The sequence below is a fragment of the Elgaria multicarinata genome, chromosome 1 (genome assembly GCF_023053635.1).
Source record: "Elgaria multicarinata webbii isolate HBS135686 ecotype San Diego chromosome 1, rElgMul1.1.pri, whole genome shotgun sequence".
Classification (NCBI taxonomy): Eukaryota; Metazoa; Chordata; class Lepidosauria; order Squamata; family Anguidae; genus Elgaria; species Elgaria multicarinata.
In genome coordinates this window covers 44,991,367-45,016,337 of record NC_086171.1, presented here as the reverse complement: position 1 = coordinate 45,016,337, position 24,971 = coordinate 44,991,367, and the positions used below count along the sequence as shown (strand labels likewise).

Here is a 24,971-nt window from a genome sequence, read left to right as displayed (position 1 = left end):
GTTTATTTTTAGAACTTTTTTTGAATTTTGCTACATAAAATCCAATATTCTGCACCAAAATTCTGCTGCCATATTAAAACAAATTTAATACTACCTTATATAAACATTGTTCAGATTTCCTACAATAGATAATTTGAACAGCAAAACTTAAATTAACTTTTTGTGATTTTTGGGGGGGATTAAAGTAAAACTTTGTGTTTTGATATGAACACCTGTATTACACAGGTATTAGTATAATTTAGTCAGAGAAATCAGCAAATATATGTACAGAAATCAGTAAAATGTGTGTTTTTACTCCTGGTTCAACTACATCAAGTAAAATATATACAAACTGAACATTTTAGAATTTAGAATTTTGTTTTTATATGAAGAGCAGTTGAATAGCCAGAGAGGAAATTTAGGTAAGTGGCAGAAAATAACCAGAGACCATAAGTGAAGAGCAGGTAGTAATGCAGGGACAAGAAGGCTCCAGGACACAGGAACCTTTAAAAACATTGGCCCTAGTCCATGGAAGTAGAAGTGCAGAGGGAGGCTGCAGTTCTGATAGAAATTGAAATGGGGCAAAGCATGCAGTTCTTTTGTGTGTTTACCCACCATTGGATAAAGTGATCTCTTCTCAATTTCAGCAGCTTCTTACGTGCCTTTTACAACTGATGCATGTACAGATCATTCCTACTCTCTTGAGGTTTCTGCCTGCATTTTTCAAATATATCTCTGTAACTGTAATGACTAGAAACTTGATTTTTAAAAAGTGAATTTGGAATTCTCATCTAAAACCACTGCTTTATTGCATAGAAGGTGTTTCATCATCTGAAAGTAGACTAAGGGTTGGAGCCAAAGGGCACCTTTTATATCCAAACCTCTCATAATGGATTCCTTCCAAACTTTCCAGGATTTAATTGCTACCTTAACCTACATTCCTCTTCTCAAAGTCAGATCTTTCTTCACAGCAAATCAACATACAAAATGGCAGCATAGCCATCTTAAGTGCCTGAAATATTTGCCCTAAGCAAAAATAACTCATCTTCATGGCCTTTATGGGAACAGCACAGGTCAGCTGTGGAAGCTTCCAGAGCTCCCTAACAAACACGAGTTACTCCCCTCTTTCTTCCGGTAATGGTTTTGCCTACCAGTTCTCATACTGAGGGAAAGGGGAGTGAGGCTCTCTTTTCCACTGCTTTTTAAGAGAATTCTGGAGGCGATTTTCTTTGAGTCTTTGCCAGTTGTTGATTGAATATATCCCAGAGTGACTTTCAGAAGCTTCACTGAAAGACTAAGCAGTTGGAATGTGAACTGAGTTTACCCCTCAGCATAAGAATTCCATGTTCTCCAGTGAGCGCATACAAACAGGCAGGCACAGTTTCACACATTTCCATATTATGATTTTTGTTTGAAGAGTTGGTAAAAGTTCCATGTTTTATTCTACTCATCTATAAGACATTGAGCAGTTTTTGAATGACATTGTGTATTTCTTACACTTGCCTATGGAGAATGTATGAGGGTGGGCTGATTAGGTACTTTATTTTGAAAAACTAACAACTAATAATAGAACTGTTCCACCTCATGTTCCTACTGGAACATATCACATTAGCTATTTAACAATAAAGATTTGTCAAATTAATTTTAATTAAATGTGGTAAATTCCAATTGCAGTTATAAGATATTGACATATGTAGGGCATGTGATAATTTCTACATAAGAGTAAAATGGTCCACATAACCAACACTGCAGTTGTCATTCTGGTTAGAAATCTGTGACTTTTAGACTCATGATGATTTGCATACTATTGCCATGATACTAAAGTCGCATTGGGAAGAAACGTTAATTTGCATTATTTTGAAAGATGGAGGGAGCAATCCTATGATCTCCAGACAGCCTCTGCAGGCATTTTGCTCTGAGGTCAGAGACTTGGCTCTGACTTCGGAGCCAGGAAACTCCACTCCCTCCCCCCTCCCCATCATAGCTGGCGTGGAGAGATCCACACCGGCTACCTGTTCACGCTCAGAAAACGGAGCATGTAGACAGGAAAAAAGGGGCATTCTCAGGGGTGGGGAGTGGAGGAGATTGGGATGGCACGATATGACATACGGCATCCTATGGCCACCCCAGCCTCTTTCCCTCCCTCTCTGATGCATTGCTGCTAGTCAAGCAATCTAAATAATTTCCAAACAGAATAAAGAAGACTATCCAAATAATTTCCAAACAGCCCAAAATGTTCCCCTTTTTGTATAAAGTACCACATAACAAGTGATTTCATCAGTGGAGTATGTGGAATAAAAAATAAGACTGTCATTTGGTGGGGCGGGCTTTTCTAGAATGCTTTTCACAGGTAAGATGAGCATAATTACCCCTTTTCAACTCAAACTTCAGATGATTGGTGCAGCTCCCCATGGATGTGGTATTGTAAGTGATGTTAGCTCTTTTATTAGCTCTTTTATTAGCGCTGTGACTCATTGTTAACTTAATATGAATCATATTCTGGTTAGCTGCATATCTTTTATAGCGATTCTGAAGAAAATGCTGCCACATTTGCTTTGTATTTAATACATTCTCTGTAAGAAGAGAACAGTCAAAGGTCTGAGGGGCAGAAGTTATTCGAACTTTTTAAAAAAGCAGGAGAAAAGATACTTTTAATTAGTTATTTAACAACAGCTAATTCATTGGAACACAACAACAGCTGCATATTTATCTCTGTTGAAAATTAATATATACCATTAATTAATGGGTATCTTTAAATTTCCAGTAGAACATGTTAGGAAAATGCATGTGTTGCTCATATAAGAAAAAGGGCAGTCAGTTAATATCCTAGCAGTTTGTCAATTGATGCATTTCTGGCTTGCCTTAAATAAATAACCAAAGGCTTGAAACCTTGCCTTCACTTGAAGGGTGGCTGCAAACAGGAGTACATATCTACTAATGCGATTGTCAAACTCCCTTGGATACTCATAACTGTATTTAAAGTGCCTGAAAATTTTACTGATAAGAGTAGAACATTCTGTAATTGAAACAGATGCATAGCAAAAGTTGCATATACTGTCAGCTGTTAGAAAAATACATAATTTGTACTTCTGTTTCATAGTGATTGGAAACTGAATGATGAATGGAATGTGAAGAATAGAACACAGTGCATAGAAACTGTTATCTGTATAAATCCTGCCTAAGACATGTTGGTTTAAAATCCAGCATTTTAGTGTACATGTCTGCTCTGCTTTCCTCTGCTTCCTGCCCCAAAATTTGTTCTTTACAGCCAGCCACTAATGCAGTGACATTTGAATCAGTTCTGGCTTCCATTTCTCTGTTGGAAGTTTTGAAATGAAATGTGGGTATGTAGATATGATCAAGAGATTTGGAACTATAGGATGAGATTTAAAATTAAGAGAATAATCCTATGGTTCTTAGTGTCCCAGGGGCTATATGATTGTGCAGAAAACCCTCTCTGAGATCATAGTGAGAGCTCCAACCTTGGAGAGGTTTTCCTGACATTGGAAAAACCCCTCCTCCTGGCTCTGTCCAGCCACTATTGGAAAGTGACTCCCTCTTTCAAGGTTGGAACTCTGACCTCAGGAAGAGGGGAAAACAGGTGTGTCAAGGCATGCTGATGGATCCAATGCCTGCTCAGCCCCTGACCACACCATGGAAACATTTAGATCAACAGGGACTATTTCTTTTCTCCCTCCATGGATGGAGAAAAAATAATACAGAAACTCCTCCTCCTTCTGACTTCTGCCTTGTCAGCTGAGGGCATAGAAGGGAGCAGAGCTTCCAATGTCAGAGGCTCAGAACAGAGAATATAGGATTGCTCTTCAAATGTGTTTACATGACTTATTGTTTGATAAGTCTACTTCAGGTTTCTTTAAGGACTAATGCTAATAATGAAATCCTCAAATTGTCCTATATACAAGAGGTAATGTAAATGACAAAGCATTTTAAATAATATTTTAGAACTATTCTTAAATCTTATGAACAAGAAGCAGAATTCAGAGCAATGCTCCATGCAAACTCTGTTGAAATTTATGAGCTGGCATCCAAGGAGTATTATCGCTATTAATTATATACTATCAGCAGTTTGCTAGGCACTAACAAATTAGTTTCTGCTATTTATCTTTGGCATGGAAAAGGCCATAGGCTGCAACTATATACACAATTAGCTGGGAGTAAATGCTATAGAAATCATTTGGTCTTACTTCTGAGAAGATATATATATATATATATATATATATATATATATATATATATTATATATATTTAAGGATTTTTATGCCGCCATTCAGCCAAAAAAGGCTCTCACGGCGGCTTACAAAAGTATTTCTTGACAATCCCTGCCCACAGGCTTACAATCTAAAAGACATGACACAAAAGGAAAGGGGATTGGGAGGGGGAAAAGGAAAGCAAATTCAGGCACTACAATCTTAGTTGGAAAGTTCAGCAGTTACAGGTGACAGCAGGAGGGAGGGGGCTCTCAGCTGGAGCTGGACTCAGGCACGGTGGAGAGGTGCCTGGCTGCTGCTTCCTCCCTCATTGGAGGCCTCTGCAGAGACAGTTGGTAGCAGGAGGGAGGGGGCCCTCAGCTGGAGCTGGACCCAGGCACGGTGGAGAGGTGCCTGGCTGCTGCTTCCTCCCTCACTGGTGGCCTCTGCAGTGACAGTTGGTAGCAGAAGGGAGGGAGCTCTCAGCTGGAGCTGGACCCAGGCATGGTGGAGAGGTGCCTGGCTGCTGCTTCCTCCCTCACTGGTGGCCTCTCCAGAGACAGTTGGTAGCAGGAGGGAGGGGGCCCTCAGCTGGAGCTGGACCCAGGCATGGTGGAGAGGTGCCTGGCTGCTGCTTCCACCCTCACTGGTGGCCTCTGCAGAGACAGTTGGTAGCAGGAGGGAGGGAGCTCTCAGCTGGAGCTGGACCCAGGCATGGTGGAGAGGTGCCTGGCTGCTGCTTCCTCTCTCACTGGTGGCCTCTCCAGAGACAGTTGGTAGGAGGAGGGAGGGGGCTCTCAGCTGGAGCTGGACCCAGGCATGGTGGAGAGGTGCCTGGCTGCTGCTTCCTCCCTCACTGGTGGCCTCTCCAGAGACAGTTGGTAGCAGGAGGGAGGGGGCTCTCAGCTGGAGCTGGATCCAGGCACGGTGGAGAGGTGCCTGGCTGCTGCTTCCTCCCTCACTGGTGGCCTCTTCATCAGGCAAGGTGTTACAAAAAGCAGATTGGCCAGATGGGAGGAACATGATGTTGAAATCACGATGTCTGCATAACCAGAGCCTTTAGATGATTTGCCCACTAAGACCTGAAACCATTCATCACAACAGTTAAAACTGTCAGCCACCCAGTTGTAAGCACATTTATTTGGAAGTCGTTTTGATTTAAATTTTAAATGGAATGTATTTCCTATCTGTATGATTAGGACCATGGTTTAAATTACTGAAGAATCTGAAGTATTTGTATTCAGCAGGCAGCACTAGTAAAGGCTTAAGCTGGTACTGTGTGGTGGTGGTGAGTTCTGCCATCTTCTCAAAAATAAACATTTGTAGGGTACTTAGAAAAGTTTTGTTTTAACTTGTCTTCTTCTGTAGGGGTATGTGTTTCTGTATGGACAACTTACGGGTGCAGGATTTTTACCTTCTGCCCTATACACAGTATGTTTACAGTATCCCAAGCTTACAGAAAAAACCTTCCTGCCATCATCTGTTGTTATCAGGGAGCTAGACCACTTTGACATCCTCAAATGTCTTCTGGTGAAAGCTATTTCAAACTGGAGTTGGCCACATATTTTCTCAGAATGAGGTCAAGAAGAAACAATAACCTTACCCATAATTGTGCTTCGAAACTTTCCCAGAAATTGAACGCTCCTTCAAATACTGGTGAATAGAAAAGATTTTTAGCCAACGAAAGAAAGGATTGAGGACTACCCAATCCTGGAGGGACATTTAAATGAAGTTTCCAGACATCATAATGATGTAGAAGATTGCCTCACCCAGTGTAACTAGAAATATAACTTCAGCAGGAACTTAGCAAACATAATAGGTAGGGATGTGCACCAGCCACAAGATTTAATTCAGCCCCAGATTTTGTGATTCAGAAAACAGCGGTTTTGTGCTCTTTGTTTTTAATGGGATCTCCTGATAACTCTTTTATTTCTTGTCAAAGTTGGATGAAATTTGCAGGGGGGTGGGTGTTGTCCTTTCTGAGGATATCAACCCTGCCAAGTTTCAAAGGAATATATGCAGGGAGCTTTGTGCAAGAGCTTCCTACATATATATATTCTTTTGAAACTTGGTCTTTACAATTTATAGTTTGGGGTTTCTAAACAAGTATCTATTTCCTTATTTTTTGAACAATTATTATGAAGAATGATATACAGCATAGAAGTGGCCTTAGTTAAGAAACCTACAAAATGTCAGAAGGATAGGTGCAGTGTATTTTATAGAAGAGGTGTGTTCAAATTGGGGGTGGTGAATAAAGGATATGTGCAAGGATTAGAGAGTTATGATGAATGAGAAACAGTTTAAGGCTATTCTGGTTTTCTCCTCAATTGGTGCCAACTTCACAGAAAGTGCAATAGGACAGCGGAGGGTGATGGATGTGGAGCATATAGTAGCAGAGGGAGAAGGACTGGAATATCCAGTATTTTCCAAGCAAGCACCCAATGTTACCCCCTCCCAGTTCCTAGAAACTCTACCAAACATCTTTTAACATTCTTACTCCTGGGGGAGAGAACTAGCAAAGAGCAATGAACACTGGATGAGTCCTGCCATATTTTATTTTAACATTCCTTCCCTAAAGCAGGGAGTAGAAATCCCTGGTAAAACCATTCAGTGTGATTAGAAACTAGAGCTGCCAGTCACAAAAATGCACCCCTCCCTTTCTCTCCTTCCCCCCTCTCCCAACACTGGTGTTTTCCTTATGGAGAGGTTGGAGAGAAATATATATATTTGGGGGAACACACTGTCTTGCTGTCCTCCTGAATCACAAATCCTCAGGAGTGTTCAATTCAGATTTGGTCCAAGTGATAGTTATGTTTTTCATGCATGCATTTATTACTACCATATGTCTGGTTGGGGCCTTAGTAAGCAATTTCAATGTATATACATATGTTAGTTTTACTAATAAGATTCATAGTGGCTTCCTTTTAATGCTATATAAAAATAATATTTTGAGGGTCAGTATTTCTATTTCTATCAAACAGCTGTTCTGGTGGCAGATCCAGGATGTAGGTACCATTTTCCTGCTTCCAAACTCTATCTATGTATTCCTTCAGCAAACAAAAACAAAATAGAATTGGTGGCACTGGCACTTATTTTCAGTATGAAAATGTCTAAGACTCCCACTTACCTGGGAGTAAGCCCCATTGAACTCAGTGGGACTTCTTTTCATTACATATAGGATTGTGCTGTAAGGCTGGGTTTGTTGATTTCAGGTAGCATATGTGTAACTCTAATCACACAAGCTAATAATATGAATTTTGTTTTAAAATATTTTGAAATATGGATTTGGTATGTTACAAAGTTGGCATAACTTGGTCTGACTTTCTAAAACAGCCTTGTTGAATGAGTTTGAAAAGTGGTGCTCTGTTCTGTCCCAAAACAGGTAAAAATAATAATGTTGTCTTTGCAAGTGATGGTTTGAGTCTTCCATAATACATAGACATGACTTTATCCACTTATATGTTACCTATATACTTAATTGGACTTGGCATTTCCCCAAGCTCTTTGATTTTCTGTTCTTTGGGGAGATAGTTCCAGAATGACAATTGTGAGAAACATCACGACCAGCAGAAAACTAGGTTGCATTTCAGTAACTAGAATTCTACTATTGCTATCTCCTCCATAGATCCACATTTAATCTCAGATTGCCTTAGTGCCTTGGTTTTTTTGTTCATTTGTTTGCTATTGGAAGTTCTGACACTATACTAACATTTAGTTAGATGGCAGCTAACACACCACATGCATCATTGCATGGGCTCACATACATGACATTTGAAATTTCAACAGATTTGAGTCATCAAGGTGGTGCTGACAACTCATTCCATAGAGAGGGGATATGTGAAGGAGATTACCCAATAGGAGAATTCATAGTACTGGTAAGTAATCAAGCTGTGGCTGTACTGCTAAGTTATAAACGCTTCCAATCTTTTCTCATGTGAAAGACTTTTCCTATTGAGAAGCACTTGGTTTTGATCTTACAAAAATGACACTTTCTGTAGTTCTCCTGAGAGAGTGACCTAAGTTTAAAATGATTTAAAAATGGCTTTTCTTCTTTAGTCATTTTCCCTGTGTCTTTTTTCTTAGAGCTTTCTAGCTGTTCTGAATTGACTTTGTGATAGGTATAACTAGGACATTGGAAGTATATGTAATACACAATACACACTCATCCCACCCAAATTACTTAAGTAATTTTTGAGTTTGTAGGAGTAAAATTACACAGTACAATATAATGAACCTGTATGGAAAAGAAATTATACAATGTATATTTTGAAGAAAAGCATTAAAAGATCAACCTGTGTTAAGTTTGCCATGAGTAACTGGATGGAAACCTTCATTATAAGTTTTAGCTTTGCTGCAGAAAATAATTGATATGAAGCAGCATTTTAAATTCTGGGCATGGTTTGTGTTTTCCAGGATGATATAAAATGGGCAATAATTGGTTCTTCAATTACAATGCAGCTGTTAAAAGCTGTTTTGTAGCTTTCATTTATTTATTTATTTTCATTTATATCCCACCTTTTTTCCTCCAAGGAACCCAACCGGTGTACATAATCCTCCTCCTCTCCATGTTATCCTCACAACAACAACCCTGTGAGGTAGGTTGGGCTGAGAGTCTGTGACTGGCCCAAAGTCACCCAGTGGGTTTCCATGGCCGAGTGGGGACTAGAACCCGTATCTCCCCACTCCCAGTCCAACACCTTAGCCACTGCTCCACACTTGAGAGCCACTGTGCTTGGGGAAATGATCCTTTGGAGACTGTTGAACTCCTGGGGGTGATTTTGGAATTGATGAGGGCAAACAAGCCGAGACTTAATCCAGACAAGATAGAGCTACTGACGGACCAATCTGGATAGAAGAATGCATCTGGTCTTAGATGGGGCTGTACTCCCCCTGAAGGGACTTGTGCAGTTTGGGTATGCTGCATTCTGTGCGAACTGGGGAAGTTCAGATGGCAGGGTTAGCTGAGCATATTTTCTATCAGTGTAGGCTGATTGCCAACTGCAACCTCATCTGGAGAGGAAGGACCTTGCCTTGGTCATTCATGCTCTAGTGACATCCAGACTTTACTATAATGCAGTCTATGGCCCCATTTAGACAACACGCTAAACCATGCTGCTTAACCAAAAAATGGTTAATAGAATGCACCATTTTGCGGTTAAGCAGCATGGTTTAATGTATTCCGTTAATCATTTTTTGGTTAAGCAGCATGGTTTAGCGTGTTGTCTGAACAGGGCCACTGTGAAGCTGCCTTTGAAGATGGTTCAGAAATTTCAGTTGGTGCAGAAGAGCTGCCTGGATATTGGTTGGGGCTGGCGGATCTGCTCATATGACACTGATAACTGCACCAGGTGCATTGGTTGTTGGGGCAGGCCAAGCCCAGTTTAAAGTGCTGGTTTAACCTTTAAACCCTTAAATGGGTTGTGCCTAAGTTATTTGAAGGATCACCTTCTTCCATTCCAGACTGTGCACACTTTGATGTCATCAACAAAGGCCACTCTCACTTGCCCATTACCCGGGGCTGTTAGCCTTGTGAGTACAAGGGAGAGTCTCTGCCTTTTCAGTGGTGGCCCTGCACCTCTGGAATCAGCTTCTGTCAGGGATTCATCAGCCCCCTATTTTGCAAGACTTCAGGAAGGCTCTGAAGACCCATCTTTTTTCTCTGGCTTTCCATAATCTGTGGGATGCAGTTTTTATTGGTCTAATGTGCTTTTATAGTGTGTGTGTTTTTATATTTATTGTCTATTTATATATTTTTGCATTTTCTTTTTATCTTGTATGCCACCTTGAAAGGATTTTACTCTTAAAGGCCGCCTAAAACTATTTTTAAATGAAGTAAAAAAGAAATCTGAAGGATACTGCCAGTATAGGCAGATCAAATTGTTTAAGGGCTTAGTATCTTGATAGCCTCCCTTGTAAAACTTGAACATTTTTTCAGTTCTATGGAGTTGTGAATCAGAACTTTCACTACTAGCCGAAAATCAAACATGGTAAAAATTAGCAATTTTAATAGTACTTCATTTCTTGCTTTTATTTCTACATTATTTGCAATGCACTGATAATCTGATCTGGGGGTAGTGTATTTGAAGTGTTCCACAGTGCAGTTTCACAAGATTTTTAGATTTGTTCTTCATTAGATTTGCCTAGGGGAAGTGCTTTAAGAATACCATGCTACTAGGTAAATCTTCCAAGTACAAGCCTATTTTCTTCCTGTGATTTAAGACATCACTTCTAATGGCATGAAATTAACTGTGTTTTCAGAACTGTGTTAAAGCATAATGATTTAAGATCAAGACAAGAATTAACTACCCATCTCACCAATCAGTGGCCTTCCCCAGGAGCTCTGGATGTTAATGCTGTTGCCTTGGATACGCTACTTTATCGAAAGCAAAATAAGCAATGGGATGAGTAAGTTGAAACATTTATGCAGTGCTCCTAAGATCCCATAAATCTCATTTTCTGCCCTGCATCTTGTCTACAAGAATATTATGTGTTTAAAGGGCTTGTGGGGGGGGGGGACTGGTAAATTAAGCAGTATAGATATACTTGTGTTAAATGTTTACTAGCAACCTTTTCTGAAAACATAACTGCTAATAATTATATACGTAGCACTTTATGTAGTGTGTACAAAATTCTTTACTTTTTTTGTATGTACAAAGTATTTTACATACATTTTCAGTAATTGTTACAAAATCCATTTAAGGTAGGAACGAATTATCTAGTTTACTCAACAGTGAATTGTTGAGTCGAATCTAATTCTGCATAATAAATTTAAGCTCAGGCTATATTAAAAAGAATAATAAGGTAAAACTAAATGGAAGTAAGATATTCAATGAAGTAAATAAGAGTATGTTGACATGAGTTATGAGAGTGGGTTTTTTACACTACATAATACATTGTATTTGGCAAATTCCTACCTGTTATATTTGTATCAAAGCTTCATTAACATACATGGGTGTTGAGTATATGCTTTGGAAATTGGGTCTTGGGGTGGGGGCCTATACACTAGGGCAAACCCCATTGCCAAATGTGGAGGATCCTCTCTCATCACTGGGTAAACCATCCCTTCACTTCCACTGCTACCTTTAAACTACAATCCTTTTATTTAACATAAACCTTTTCCTTAAGGTAGCTTGTCATTAAGAGTGAGACAAAACAGATCAGAGGTGCCAGAAAAGTGAACAAAGATATATAGTATTTTGTTAAAAAGAAAACAATAACACTTATTATTTTAAGAATGTTGCTACTATTTTTAAACAGGGCTTCTATACTGTTACTTTTACTACCAATCTTGTGTTAGAAGCCCCAGTTTCTGTTCCTAGCCAAACTTAAGCCAATTTCCCCCTCAAGTTCTACCCCAGTTAACTCACAGGCCTAACAATTTGGCTTGAATGGCAGTGTTCTTTCTGGTCAGGTTTGACTTCCATCTGGAACCTTCAGTGCTGTTCACCTGAGGTCTTCAGTCTGGTTCAGCAGCAGTTCAGTCTTCAGACTACCAGCACCAGCTGTCACTCAGTCTTCAGCTCTTTCCTCTGAAGGCTGCTCCAGGAATCTTCTTCTCCTCTCTTGCAGACCTTTTTTTAGCTTAGGCCTCACATGATCTCTGCTTGGCCTCCCAGTTTTGTAGCTGTTCTCCCTGGTTGATGTCTTCAGACTTCCCAGTCTCTCATGAAGACCACCTCCTCTGGCAGCTCTCCAGTCGGATTCCTCCTGCCAGACTCCTTGACAGACCCTCCACAGCTCCTTATATTTGTTGTAATCAGAACCCTCCTGCCAATCAGTTTTGGGATGGCCAACATTCCCTCACTCCATCTCTGTGTAAACATCGAGCCAATGGGCATCTTTAGAACGTTCAGTTCTTTGTCATTTTCTCTGTGCACCATACATATGGGCTCTGTGCCTGCTTGGAGCCTCGTTTCAGGAAGATTCTATAACTGAGGGATGCTATAAGGAAGTTCTCTCGTCATTCATTTTGTTGAGTTTCTTTTTGACAAAAAAGCTGAGGCTTTATTCTTTCTCCCTTCTATCAGTGATTGTTTGTAGTTTTGTGGTGGTTTTTTGGTGACTTTTGTGATCACCCTCAAGGGCATATGGCCCTCCAAGCACCTTTTCATAAGTGCACCCGTTGTGGGGCAAAACTGCCGCCCTCAGATGGGCACACTCTCTGCCTTGGGGAGTGGCACTTTGTTAAGGCTTGCCCTCATTGTCGAGGTTTCTCAAAGCAAATGAGAAAAAACTGGTACCCTAAACAGATGGTACCAATTTCAGTCTCACTGCTCCATATAAATAGAATGAACCTGGCTTCATTTTATTACCTAGTGGTAACAGTAACTGCCAATTTGTCAATACACCATATTTACAATGCAATTACCCTCAGGCACAAGCCTCTAGTAAAATGCATACATTTTTCTTCTGTTGTTAACCTCTTCAGACCTTCACTGGTTGAAATAAAACATAAGTTAAACTTTTACCTCAGTTTTACATCGGTTTCTTCACAATATATGATCCTACCGCTTAATCTCTGCAGTGGTTCAGCATATTATTTTCTGTTTTAAAATTGAATTGCCTAACTGCATGGCACCTTCAAATCTGGTGACATGTTATTTTGAGAAGTATTTCACAATTGGCTCTAATGTTGACACTTGATTACCTGAACAGTAATTTAATTTTGGAATGAGAGGCTTCAGTATGCAGAAAAATTCATATGGCAATGAAGATACTTTAAAAATGGTTGGAACAAGGCTTATTTCATGTAGTGTCTTTGTGCTGCATTGCAATACACTAAAATCATTTCAAGGATTGTAGCTTTCTATAGGAAACAGCATTGCTTCTGAATTTTAAATACAAATCCCCATTGCATTGCTACTGGCTCTTAAGGGTGAGAATTTTCACTGTTGAAGCTGTATATTGTCAATATGTTTGATCTGTAATTACAAAGCATGAGTAAGAACTACAGCAGTTAAGAGACAAATATTTGTCCTTTCTTGGGTTCGATTTAGTATTTGCCTCTACTGAAGGTTCTTAGTTTCATATGTACGAACTGTTTGGTTGGAAATGCATGATGTGCTCGCCCAGCAACTGCAATTCCAGCCATGGCTGCTTACCTATTCTGCCAAATCATGGTGTGTGTGTGTGTGTGTGTGTGTGTGTGTGTGTGTGTGTGTGTTTTCCCTCTATAGCATTGCTTATTTATTCCATTCAAAATATCACATATTAAAATAAATAACAGTAGTCTCAAGAATTTTTATTTTATACAAACTGATGTACTTATGCTTTGGGGTGTGTGTGTGTCATCCTTTCCCAGCAAGTCTATATGTTTTAATTGTACATGTTTTAATCTTGTAAACCTCCTTGAGTCTCAGTACTGGGGGAAAGGCAGGATTTAAATAAATATAATAATAAATTAATAATTTCAGGTATCCCTCTTGTTTAGCCATCTCTCCCAGTTCTATACTGTTATTTATTTTATTTTAATCTTCCCACAATATCACATGATCCAGGCATTTAATGAATTACATTTAAATAGGTAGCTTATGTAAACTACATTTACCTATTACATTTAAATAGGTAGCTTATGTAAACACAGTCCCACAGTCTGATTTGAAGTTGTATAGATATTGCAACATGTACAGCCAATATTACTATTAGTTGGGTTGTAGTTTTGTTCTTTATTACATGTTTATATCTGGCTTTTCTGATAAAAAATAATAATCAAAGTAACTTACAACAAATACAAAACCAAAATTTTATAAGGAACACATTTGCAGCAGATGAGATGATTGGGGGCTTTCCATTCCCATCATGACTTTGGTGTGTACATTTGTGATGAAATGGACAAGAGGCAAGGATGGACAACAAGACAAGGAATACTAGTGCCAGTAGACTCCGCTTTGCATGGCTAAAGAAAAAGCAGCCCACTTGGGGTTCCCAAATTATGGGTGGAGGGTTCCAAGAATTTTAGTAATTGCCTGCTGGTTAGTTCAGCTGTGGGAATGGTGTGGGTGTGTTAACAGATGGGGCTGAAAGGAGGTGGAAGGATATGTGAAGGAAGTTCTGTTCACAAGACAGAGGGTTGGGCATGATGGCAAGGGAAGATAGATAGAACATATCTTCCCAGCGCACAACATAAAATGTGTAGAATACTTTTCCATGTTTATCTCAAATAATCCTTGGAATTATGAATGGGAGAAAAGACTTTGAATGTAAACAAAGATAATGGTTCATTTGATCAATCCTGCAGCCACACTGCATGTAGTCAGAGCCTCCTTTCTTTTTCTTCTTTTTTTGCTGTCTTGAATTATACAAATTGGTTCAACTTGCATTTATTTCTTAATCTTCAATCATTCTTAAGCTTTGATTGAATTTTTGGGGCATAATTCTTATATCGATAGTCACAGGGAAGTGCCCTGAAGTACTACCTTTTATAACTAATTGTTTTTTAGACCGTATTCTAGCTTCTGGCCAGAAACTAGGCTTATGCAAGCAGCTGCTGCAGTCATGCACAGAACCTTTTAAACTTGTCACCTCAGCATACTTTCAAAATAGAGGCTTGGTTCATGTGTAACGGCAACCCATGGGTTGTTTAAACCATGGACTGTCAGGGCCTTGCGGAAGTGTGCATGCTGGCTCCCGTGTGCTCACCGCTTCTGCTTTCAATTAATCCTGTTCCTGGGTTGTATTGTGACATCCAAACCCATAATTTCTTGGTGTTACCTCTGGATTGTTTAACCCCTAAACATCCCAGAGTTTCCAGGTTCAGATATCATTTTAACATTCCAGGAACAGTGCACTCATTTTTTTAAAAAAAACATTTTTGTCTTAGTGAACCAACCTTTAATTTTTTACAACAATAAAAACATAAACCTTCAAATTTACAATAAAGGAAATGGATTACCATGTATCACACCTTGCTTATTATTACAAAATCTCGTAAATGGCTTCCATTCCTGTTCAAATGTATTTATCCTGTATCTTCCTTGCTTAACCCAGAGGACCCATGTAATTTTGCTTCAGGTTGCCAAATCCCACATTTTAATATACCACTCTTTCACTCTGGGAATTCCTTTCCTTTCCCAATATTTGACATAAAGGATATGCTGCTAATACTGTATAAAGAGTAGTTTTTCTTTGTTCTTTGGTACTGCATCTTTCAGATAAGTTAATAAACAATTTCTTGGATCAAAAGCTATAGTATATTGCAGAGTATTATTATTAAAAAATTATTTCCAGAACTTTCTTGCCTCAGAACAATTCCACCATCAACAATGTATAGTCTGCTTTTCTTTCCACACTTCAAACAAATACCTTTATAATTATAATAGATCTTAGATAACTGTGAATAAGTTATACCACTGAGTCAAAAGTTTAATTGAATTTTCTATTAAAGTTATAGAAGTTGTGTCTCTACTTAAGGGCACAATCTTATGGGGATAATCCTCAGCCTCCAGAGGCAATCCTTGTCTCTGCTCTGGCTGGCCTGCATTTTTGGCTAAATGGCAATATTGCCTATCTAGCCAAGGAGCTCTGGAGCAGGGGGCACTTCCAAGTGCGGAGAGATAGCTCAGTAACAAGGGGCAGAGTGCGATTTCTGGACCCTGGCTCTGACCTCAGTTCCTAGAAACGGAAAAATCATATGGCTGCCTAGACAGTGTCTAGTGGCCATAGGATTGCACCCTAAATTATTCCAAATATATTTTCTTCAATGTGTATTATAATTTGATAAATTTGGATTAGCATCTATTTTTATTTGTCACACGTTATCTTCTCAAATGTATTTAATCCTCCCCCAATTTCTTAACCAGCTATTTAAATAATTTCTAATCTGAAAATATTCAAACCACACTGGACTTGTATTTAAGTATTTTATTCTGCAATTGAGCTAAAGGCTTAACCTGATTACCATCAATGTAAACAACAAATGTATCAACCCTGTATTGTTGCCATTTTATAATTACTAATTGCCCCATTTTTATTAAATTGTGGATCAAATAAGGCTGGTGCCAGTGGTGATTTTGAGGGACATAAATAGAATAACGGCATTCCTAAGTTGAAAGCAGAAGTGACAAGTGTGAGGGGAGCAATGTACTTGCCCCCACCAATTTTTGGGAGTTTCTGGATAAAGCAGCCCAGGAATTGCTGTTAAGTGTGAACCAAGTCAGAAACTTTAATTAAAAAAAGAAAGGAAAACCGAGATTGTCTTGTGAATGACTTTTGTGCTTCTTACGTGCTCCTGCAGAATGACAGCCAATGCATAGCCTTGGAAAGGCTTGCAGATGTTACTGGATTATCCAAAGAGTGTCATCACACAGGGGAAAATCACATTTGCTTACTGTTGCTTCTCTGCCAGTAATGACATTTGTCCCTCATTACTTCCACTTTTGAAAGAGGAAGTAAACAATGTGTATATGGCCCATTCAGTGGGCCGTTTTGATCGTGCTGCTTCTGCACACAGCAGAAGATAGTGGCAACTTCCATTTTAAAAAATGTCAGACTTACTGGGGTGTTTTTTTGTCGTGCGATGAATGCTAGAAGGGGTGGGAGGTGCATGGGAGGCAGAAGATGTCATGAGAGGGACCCGTGAAAATCCGTGAGTGCTCAGTAAAACAGGTGCAATAAAACACTCGTCGGATAGAGCTTAAAATACATTTTTTGTATAGTTTTGTATGCCTTCAATAACTTTGCTTAAGTCTGCAAAGAACAATAAAACATTAATTTGACAAAACATCAGTGATACACTCACATTGAATGTTTGTTTAAATGTATTCTTTGCCCTTCAATCAAATTATCTGATGGCTTGCAATAAGTATTGAAAACACCATAAAATAACAAGTAAATAAAGTAAGCTCAGAATCAAACATATCATAAGAAAATAAAAAGCCTGGAAAGATAAAAAGGTATTTTCCTGGCGCTGGGAAAACATTATATTAGGTGCCAGGTGAACTTTTCTGGGGAGAGGGTTCCAAAAGTGCAGTGACTCCACTGAAAAGCCCTTTCTTTGGTAATTGCCAGCTGCACCTGAGAACAGCCTATCATCTCTAAGTATAGTCAGGCACAAGGGAACAGGTGAATGTAAAAACCTTAAAAAGAGAGGGATGTAAGTGCTTAACTCCTTGCTTGGGTCCCAAGCATAGCATCTTCTAGGTTTGCATCCTTGACTAGAATTGTAAAGTTTCTTGTATCTCCTATTTAAATAATGAGATGTGTACATAACTGAGTAGAGGATTACACCTGTTCTTCCTTCATATAATTTTATTTAATGAAAAACATTTTTTAAACTTTGTAGATTGGATCCAGAGTTAACCATACTTAAAGTAGCTACTGAAATCAATTTAAGTCCTGTTTTTCAGTGAGTCAACTGTATGTATGACAAAGTCTGGATCCAACTATATATTCTTTGCACCATATCTGTGTGGGAATAACTAAAGTGAGAAGATGCTCTTCTATAAATTAGCCATCAATATTTACTGTACAATAATAATTAATAACAAATGATAGATCATACAGCAGTTTAAAGGTAATTAGTGAAAGTGGTTGTCATTGATTTTTACAGAAAGAGTTTTCACAGCCTGGACCAACTCTCTGCAGATGTTAGCCTTTCTCAGACGTCTCTGGATCCAAGTCATTCAGAAGATGGAGATGGAAAGCAGGATGGACTAAATTTACTTAGTGAAGGTAAAATAACCCACCTAAAATTTCTTTAATGTTTAAAACTTTAGAACAGGGTTCCTCAATCTTTATGAAACGGTGGGCACGTTTGGGGATTTGAAAAACTGCTGTGGGCATCACCACAAAATGGCTCCCATGAAGGATAATGGCTGCTATGGGTGTGGGAGGGAGAGAAATAGTGAGGCTAGAGGCTGGAAGGGAAGGGGAAATAGCAAGACATAAAGGGGTAGAGGGGAGAGAAAGAGCAAGGCTGCAGGCTAGGAAGGGCAAGAAACAGTGAGGTAAACAAGTTGGGGGGCGGGGGGAGAGAAATAGTGAGACTAGAGGCTGGGAGTGAAAACAGCAAGGTAAAGGGGTGAGTGGGAGAGCAAGGCTAGCTGTGGGGGAAAAGGCTAGTGTGAAGCCAGGAAGCAACTCTTTCTTCTTCATGGTCTCTGTGCATCACACATATGGGCTCATGCGCCTCCATGGAGCTTCGATTCAGGAATCTTCCATAGCTGAGAGTTCTGGCGGGAACCTTCTCCCACTGCTCACTGTGCATGCCTAAGAGGGCTCCTGCCCAATCCCTCAGTTCTTCAACCGCCATTGCAGCTGCATTGTCAAGAACATCTTAGTCTTTGGACTACACATATTAGCTGAGCATTCTTATATTTCAAGCTTCATTTTCTACCTTTTTCTTTCGTGTTTCTGCTAAAAAAAGAAAAAACATCTTTCTCTTCCCTTTATCTCTCACCTCTTTCGCGATCTGCTGATTGTAGGAGTCTATGGCCCTCAGGGCTCCCTTCAAGAAGTTCAGCCGTTGTGGGTGCAAACTGCCCCCGTTGGATGGGCATAGTCTCAGTCTCCTAGGACACCAAATGGAGACTTGTCCGAATTGCCAAGCCTTTTCAAACCAAACAAGGCGGCAAAGGGTGGACAAACTTAGATCTGAACTCTGGAACAGAGTTTTAGCAGCAGTCAATACATCCAGGACTGCTATGGCTTCTAAGTTGTCTGCAGCAATCCAAGACGTATCTACCTTCTCAGCTCCTGTGTCGCCGTCTGGCTCCCAGACTGATGGAGCTTGGACAGATACACTCCTAATTCTGGGGAAATCTCTTGCACTCTCCATGGCTAAAAAGCTCTCTAAAAAAGCTAGAGCACCAAGACCAGCAGAGGCACAAAGGAAGAAAAAAGTCAGGACATTTGGAAATGCAATCTGAAAAAATTCAAAGGCTGCAACTGTCTCCTCCTCCTCTTTTGAACTCACCAATACTGACATCGACAGATGGTGCGGGTGTAGGCAACAGGAGAACCTTCGATATTGATGGTCGATGTAATACCAATAGTCTCAACATCGGAGGGCAAGATTTGAGATTCTTCCCCACTACAGCAACTAAGACACAGCCCTCCATCGACTCAACCCTGTAAAGATTCACCCCTACCTAGAGTGATACCTGTCTTCTCGAGATTGTACATGGTATAGATGGGACTCTCCAGATTCTGTCCACTCACTCGATCACCGAAGACATGATCAATACTACTGTCCAGAACCACAACACCAATCACGCTCCCTGGGATCTGAATGGGATGGACACTCTGACTGGTCCCTGCCCCCAAGATCTGCCTATTATTACGGGGATTGGCACTGAACACATGATCCCTACCATTGTGGTTACAGCTATCCGCTGTCCTTGAGACATCAACCAACTTCACCAGCTCTGACATCACGCCTGGCTCAGGATCATGTCTTCCTTCAGCTGGCCGCACCACTACCAACTTCGAGTGTACCATTGACAACGGAGCGAACAGGAAAACACCAGCATCGATGGCACCAACATCCAAAAGACTTGAAAATATGTACCCCATCCTGGAAAAAGACATGGAATTCCTATTTACACATCCTCTGCTAAATTCTATTATAGTTGAATCAGTCCAAGGATGCTCCCAATGACCCGATTCTGCTCCTGTAGATAAAGAGGGTCAAAGACTAGACCTCATTGGGCGCAGCATTTATTCCTCTGGAGCCCTCAGTCTCAAAGTCTCCAATTATCAGTGAACAATGGCCAATATCAATAGTTCCTTTGGGAAAAGATGGGATCCATTCGTGACCATCTGATGGATGACCAACAAGAACTAGCTCACGTCTTCCAAAATGAAGCAATGCGACTAGCAAGACAGCAAATCAATACAGCTAGACATCAAGCTGATTGTGGAGCAAAAATGATGATCGGCACCATCACTTTAAGATGACATGCTTGGCTTAGGTCCTCAGGTCTGTCCAAAGAGGCCAGGACATGTATTGAAGATTTACCATTAGATGGAACAGGTCTCTTCAATGAAAGACTGATGAGGCAATGGACTCTGTCCAGAAGGCCAAAAACACCGCTAAGAAAATGGGCCTCAGACCGCCGCCTCAGCAGCAATTGAAACCAAGGCACTGGTACTGACAACCTTTTTCTAGCTATACTTGATACCAGGAGATCAATCTACATTTAAGCAACAACAACACCAGCCTCAACAGAGCAAATGCCAGCCTTCCTCTTCAAAACTCCACAACCAACACAGGAAGAATGACCCAAATGAGAAGCTGTGATCGAGCGGAGAAGCCTTCCAGAAATGGGACAACTAATTCTTCCTTTTTCCTCCATTCCTCTGATCACAAGAGTGCTGGCCAAGATCATAACAGACAATACGAACTACATAATCTTAACTCCTTGGTGGCCCAGGCAAGGATAATTCACGCCTCTCCTGAACAGATCTCAGGGCCACTTCTACTGCCTCCCATCAGGACAGGACCTGCTGTACCAGGATCAAGGCCGTGTTCACCATCCAGACCTTGACACCATGGAGGATAACGCCTCAGTAATGGACAATCAGATCACACCACAAAGAATTCTAAACACTGTTTTGAAACCGACGACAAGGGTTTCATATAATAGGAAATAGAAAACATTTACTGACTTTGCAACTCAAAAAGGTTTTGACCCAGTTGTTTTGTTCATCAGATCCTGTCCTTTTTATTAGTTTTGGTTGACAGAGGTCTGAAGTTATAATCTATTAAGGTTTATTTGGTAGCAATTTCAGCTTCATACAAACGTATAGGACAGTTTTTTCTCATCTGCTTACTAAACGTTTTCTAAAAGGTTTATTGAACCTCAATCCACCTGTACAAACTCAACCCTCATGGAGCCTTTCTGTTGTCTTGCAAGCTCTCACGTCCAAGCCTTTCAAGCCACTAATTTCTACAGACATAAGTTTACTTACCTGGAAGGTTGTGTTCTTAGTGGCAATAACATCTGCCAGAAGGGCAAGTTGTCTGCCTTAAGAATTGATGAACCTTACCTAGTCTTTCATCATGATAAAATGGTTCTTTGACCAGAATTCTTACTGAAAGTGGTGTCCAGCTTCTACAGCAATCAAGACATAATCCTTCCAGCATTTTTTTCCATCTCCATCATCTCTTCCAGAGACAACATTACATACATTGGACATTCAATGTGTGCTAGCATTCTACAAAGCCCACAGAGCAGTTTAAATGATCACAACACTTATTTGTGTGCTATGGACAACACAAGAAAGGATTACCTATATCCGCACAGAGACTGCCTTTATGGCTTGTGCACTGTATAAAACTAGCGTATCAGCTCGCAAAGCTAGACATGCCTATATCGATTAAAGGGCACTCTACACAAGCTGTAGCTATGTCTTTTTTTCATTGAGGAATCTTGATTCTGGAGATATGCCGAGCACTGACATGGTCGAGACCACTGACATTTGTTCGTCACTATAAACTAGACGTTTGGTCTCAGGCTGATTGTTCATTCGGACTAGCAGTGCTGTCCTCCACACTGAATTAAGAACACCTACCCACCTCTGGTAAGTGAGCTAGCTAATCGCCCATATGTGTGATGCACAGAGACCATGAAGGAGGACAGGTTGCTTACCTGTAACTGGTTCTTTGAGTAGTCATCTGGGCAGTCACACAACCCACTCACTATCCCCTTTGGTGTTGGATGCTTAATGTAGGTTATCACCACGAAATTGGAATTAGATCTCTCGGTACCGAGGCTGCAGTGGGTCACAGGAAAAATGAGGGATTGGGTGGGAACCCTCTTAGGCATGGGCAGTGAGCAGTGGGAGAGGGTTTCTGCCAAAACTCTCAGCTATGGAAGATTCTTGAATCGAGGAATGTGTGTGACTACACAGATGACCACTCAAAGAACCAGTTATAGGTAAGCGACCTGTCCTTCTCTTCCTACCTGATGAAAAGTAGATCAGCGGCTGGTTCAGGAACAAGAAGGAGAACTCGGTGCCTTAATATTTTAATTAAAAATAAAACTTTGAAGGGGACAGGGAGTGTAGAGCTTCAAGGGTGCCATTCTTTAGAATGACTAGCTTCTAGGTATACATAAGGCTATGCAGGTGTGCTGCATCCAGCTTGTAACTTGCAGTAATTCTTTAAAAAACCAGTCAAAGTGAAGGGTAAGGGGTCCAAGTACTGTCAGGCATTATAGATTAGAGTTGCAGAACAGTGTTTATGCTGTGTAATCTGCCTATGCACAAGAGCATGCTCTGGTCATGCTTCACATGACATGCTAAGCCATGTTTAGCTTGAAATACTTAACCACCATGTCTTAGCATGTTGTCTGAACAGGGTTGATGACTTCCTGATATGCTTGTGATTATTACTGATATGAGGTAATGGAATTAAATTTACTAAGACAACATGAAGATGGAAACAGGAGAAATAGGACCTATATCACCACTTAATTTTTATTTTATGTATCTGTACTCCACTTCTCAACCCCATCCCGGGGCAGTGCAATGTTATCAGAGCCCCTAGATTCTTATTCAGTGGCATAAAGGACAATTCTTAAATTCCATACAGTATTCCCACACAATTGGGAATACTGCATAGTAGCCCTTTATGTTGGTGAGTTGCTTGCCACATGTGTGGTGGACTTGGTCCTAGGAGTAAACTGGGGTCCTCCTCCAGTATCCTCCTGCACCTTATTTGCTATAATGTGAGAACAAAAGCTCAATAGACTAATCTGTTGAGCTCAAACAATGTCAAAGCAACATTTTGTTAGAAAATGAAATTGCTCCACCTTATGGTCACATGTGAAAACGTAAAGCACCTGCATTATCCACATGTAATTTCTAACTAGATGTGATCATAAGAATCAACATGACAAAATATGAATAATAAACACATATGATTGAATTCAGAACTGATTAGATATTTTAATCAGACCATGTTCATTAAAATGTGCATCTAAAAAAAATTAACATTCCATTTCTGGAAAACAAATTAAAGTGTGTGCATTCCTGACCTTCTCCGAATCTAATCAAATGTGTTAGTGTTGTGATACATAGTATTTTTGAATGCACGAAATCCAATTGGTGATTAAAACCAACTTAGCATTTTCCACTTGCTAGCAATTTCAGTCCTAGCAACAATGGTTAGATAGCATTTGAATCGATCAAGTTTTTCTACTTCAAACCACCTTTATCCCAACCCAATCACTATATCTGCTGTTACAAACACATTTTTCTTCAAAGCTTTTTGGATGTTGACACAAGGCTGGTATGGAAAGCTGCACTCCAAAACACAAAACCACACTTTTGAACCCAAATAAAGTTAGCACTGGAGAATAGCACTTTACTTTGCAGTATGGGAGCCCCTAAGGGAACGCTTTAAAAATCTTAAATAAAATAGCCCAAACAGGAAGGGAATCTAGCTGGCACCGAGAGTTGTCTGTAGACACACTGGTGCTTACTTGGCATCACGCTAGAAATCCTAAGGCTAAGAAATCCCCTTTCTTGAGACAGCAACTGTTTGGTTGAAGGGCTACAATTGGAGAAAGGAAGGAAAGCCAGCTGTTGCCCTGTTTGAATTAAAAGTGTGAAAAACTGTTTTAATTAAGAATTGAATCTTTCTTAAATAGGGAAAGAAGATACTCCTTCATTACTTGGCCTCTGTGGCTCTCTGACTTCAGTAGCAAGTTACAAATCTCTCACAAGCTTGAAATCAAGTGAATATCTTCCAAGTCCTACGACAGAAATGACAAGCCCTGGACTAACTCCTTCTTGAGCAGATATATACAGAGACGACCTATGTTTGTATTCAATTGGCATTCCTTAATTTATTGGCTATCAAGATTCATAGGAGGTCAACCCAATTTTTAGAATTGGCTGCTGTCCTTTTTTTGCAAATCTAAAAACCAGTGACTTGCTATAGTCTTGAAAATAAGACTTTCATAGGTACATGCTCCTTGATTAATGATATTCATGATTTTCAGTCTACTGTTTAATGTACAATTAAGGCTTCAAACAATAAGAGGAAAAATGTGGTTATCTTAACCATCATGTCTTTTCTGCAACAGTTGCTGACTTCAAATCAGTATTTTACTGCACTTCTTTAGATATGCTAACATTTTCAACAATGACTTAAAACCTGGTAGGTAAACAAAATAACTTAAGAATTTATTGTAAATAGCAAAATACCTGCATTGTGTTCTATGGTGATGGATTTAAAAAAATTAAACCACCTCAAACAATAGCAACCATTAGTACTACGTCTGCGTTTTCATCATACTACAGAGTTCAGTTTCAAGTAGGTGAGGTTATTAAATTATGGTCTACTTTCATCAAGGTTATACCATGTATTTGGCATTTTGACACACTGAACCACTTGGAAGTGTACAGAAAGAAGAAATTTGGAGATGGCTGCCAAAGTGTTGTGTTCATGATACAGCTTATTGTAAAGGCAGGAGACTCTGTACTATCAATAGTAGCTCCTTTTAAGAACTGTATCTCCGAATAGCAAATGTCACAATAGACTTTCATAAAAAAATTGCAAACGTTTTTGGTTCAGATATATTTGTTCTTATTTGCTCTGTAGTAAAACACTTCAAAATCTGGTGCCTCTAGTGAACCTTCACAATGTGTATGTGATTTTTATGGTTTTCAAAGGGCAAGCATTTTAAGTGTAATGATTTGCTTCCCAGCACTACTGGGATAGTTACATGTAGTAATCACAGGCAATTTTGTGTATAAAAGCATTGATACACATAAAGCCTCACTTGACGACTATGAGGAAATGCTTTATTGTGCCAAAGAAGTTCCATACATTGTTTT

At 39.8% G+C, this 24,971-nt stretch overlaps 1 protein-coding gene across 2 annotated transcripts in view; it reads left to right on the top strand.

Moving 5' to 3' along the window:
* Positions 1 to 24,752, top strand: part of RUNDC3B (RUN domain containing 3B) — a 47,858-nt gene extending 23,106 nt beyond the window's left edge. The window contains exons 9-11 of one of the 2 annotated variants that reach the window (XM_063127354.1): positions 10,446 to 10,592; positions 17,734 to 17,855; positions 23,780 to 24,752. In XM_063127354.1, the coding sequence (XP_062983424.1) occupies positions 10,446 to 10,592; positions 17,734 to 17,855; positions 23,780 to 23,925 (415 nt within the window). In that variant the 3' untranslated portion in view covers positions 23,926 to 24,752. The remainder of the gene's footprint in view (positions 1 to 10,445; positions 10,593 to 17,733; positions 17,856 to 23,779) is intronic. The other variant, XM_063127362.1, reaches the window with a different exon arrangement.
* The last annotated feature ends 219 nt before the right edge of the window (positions 24,753 to 24,971 follow it).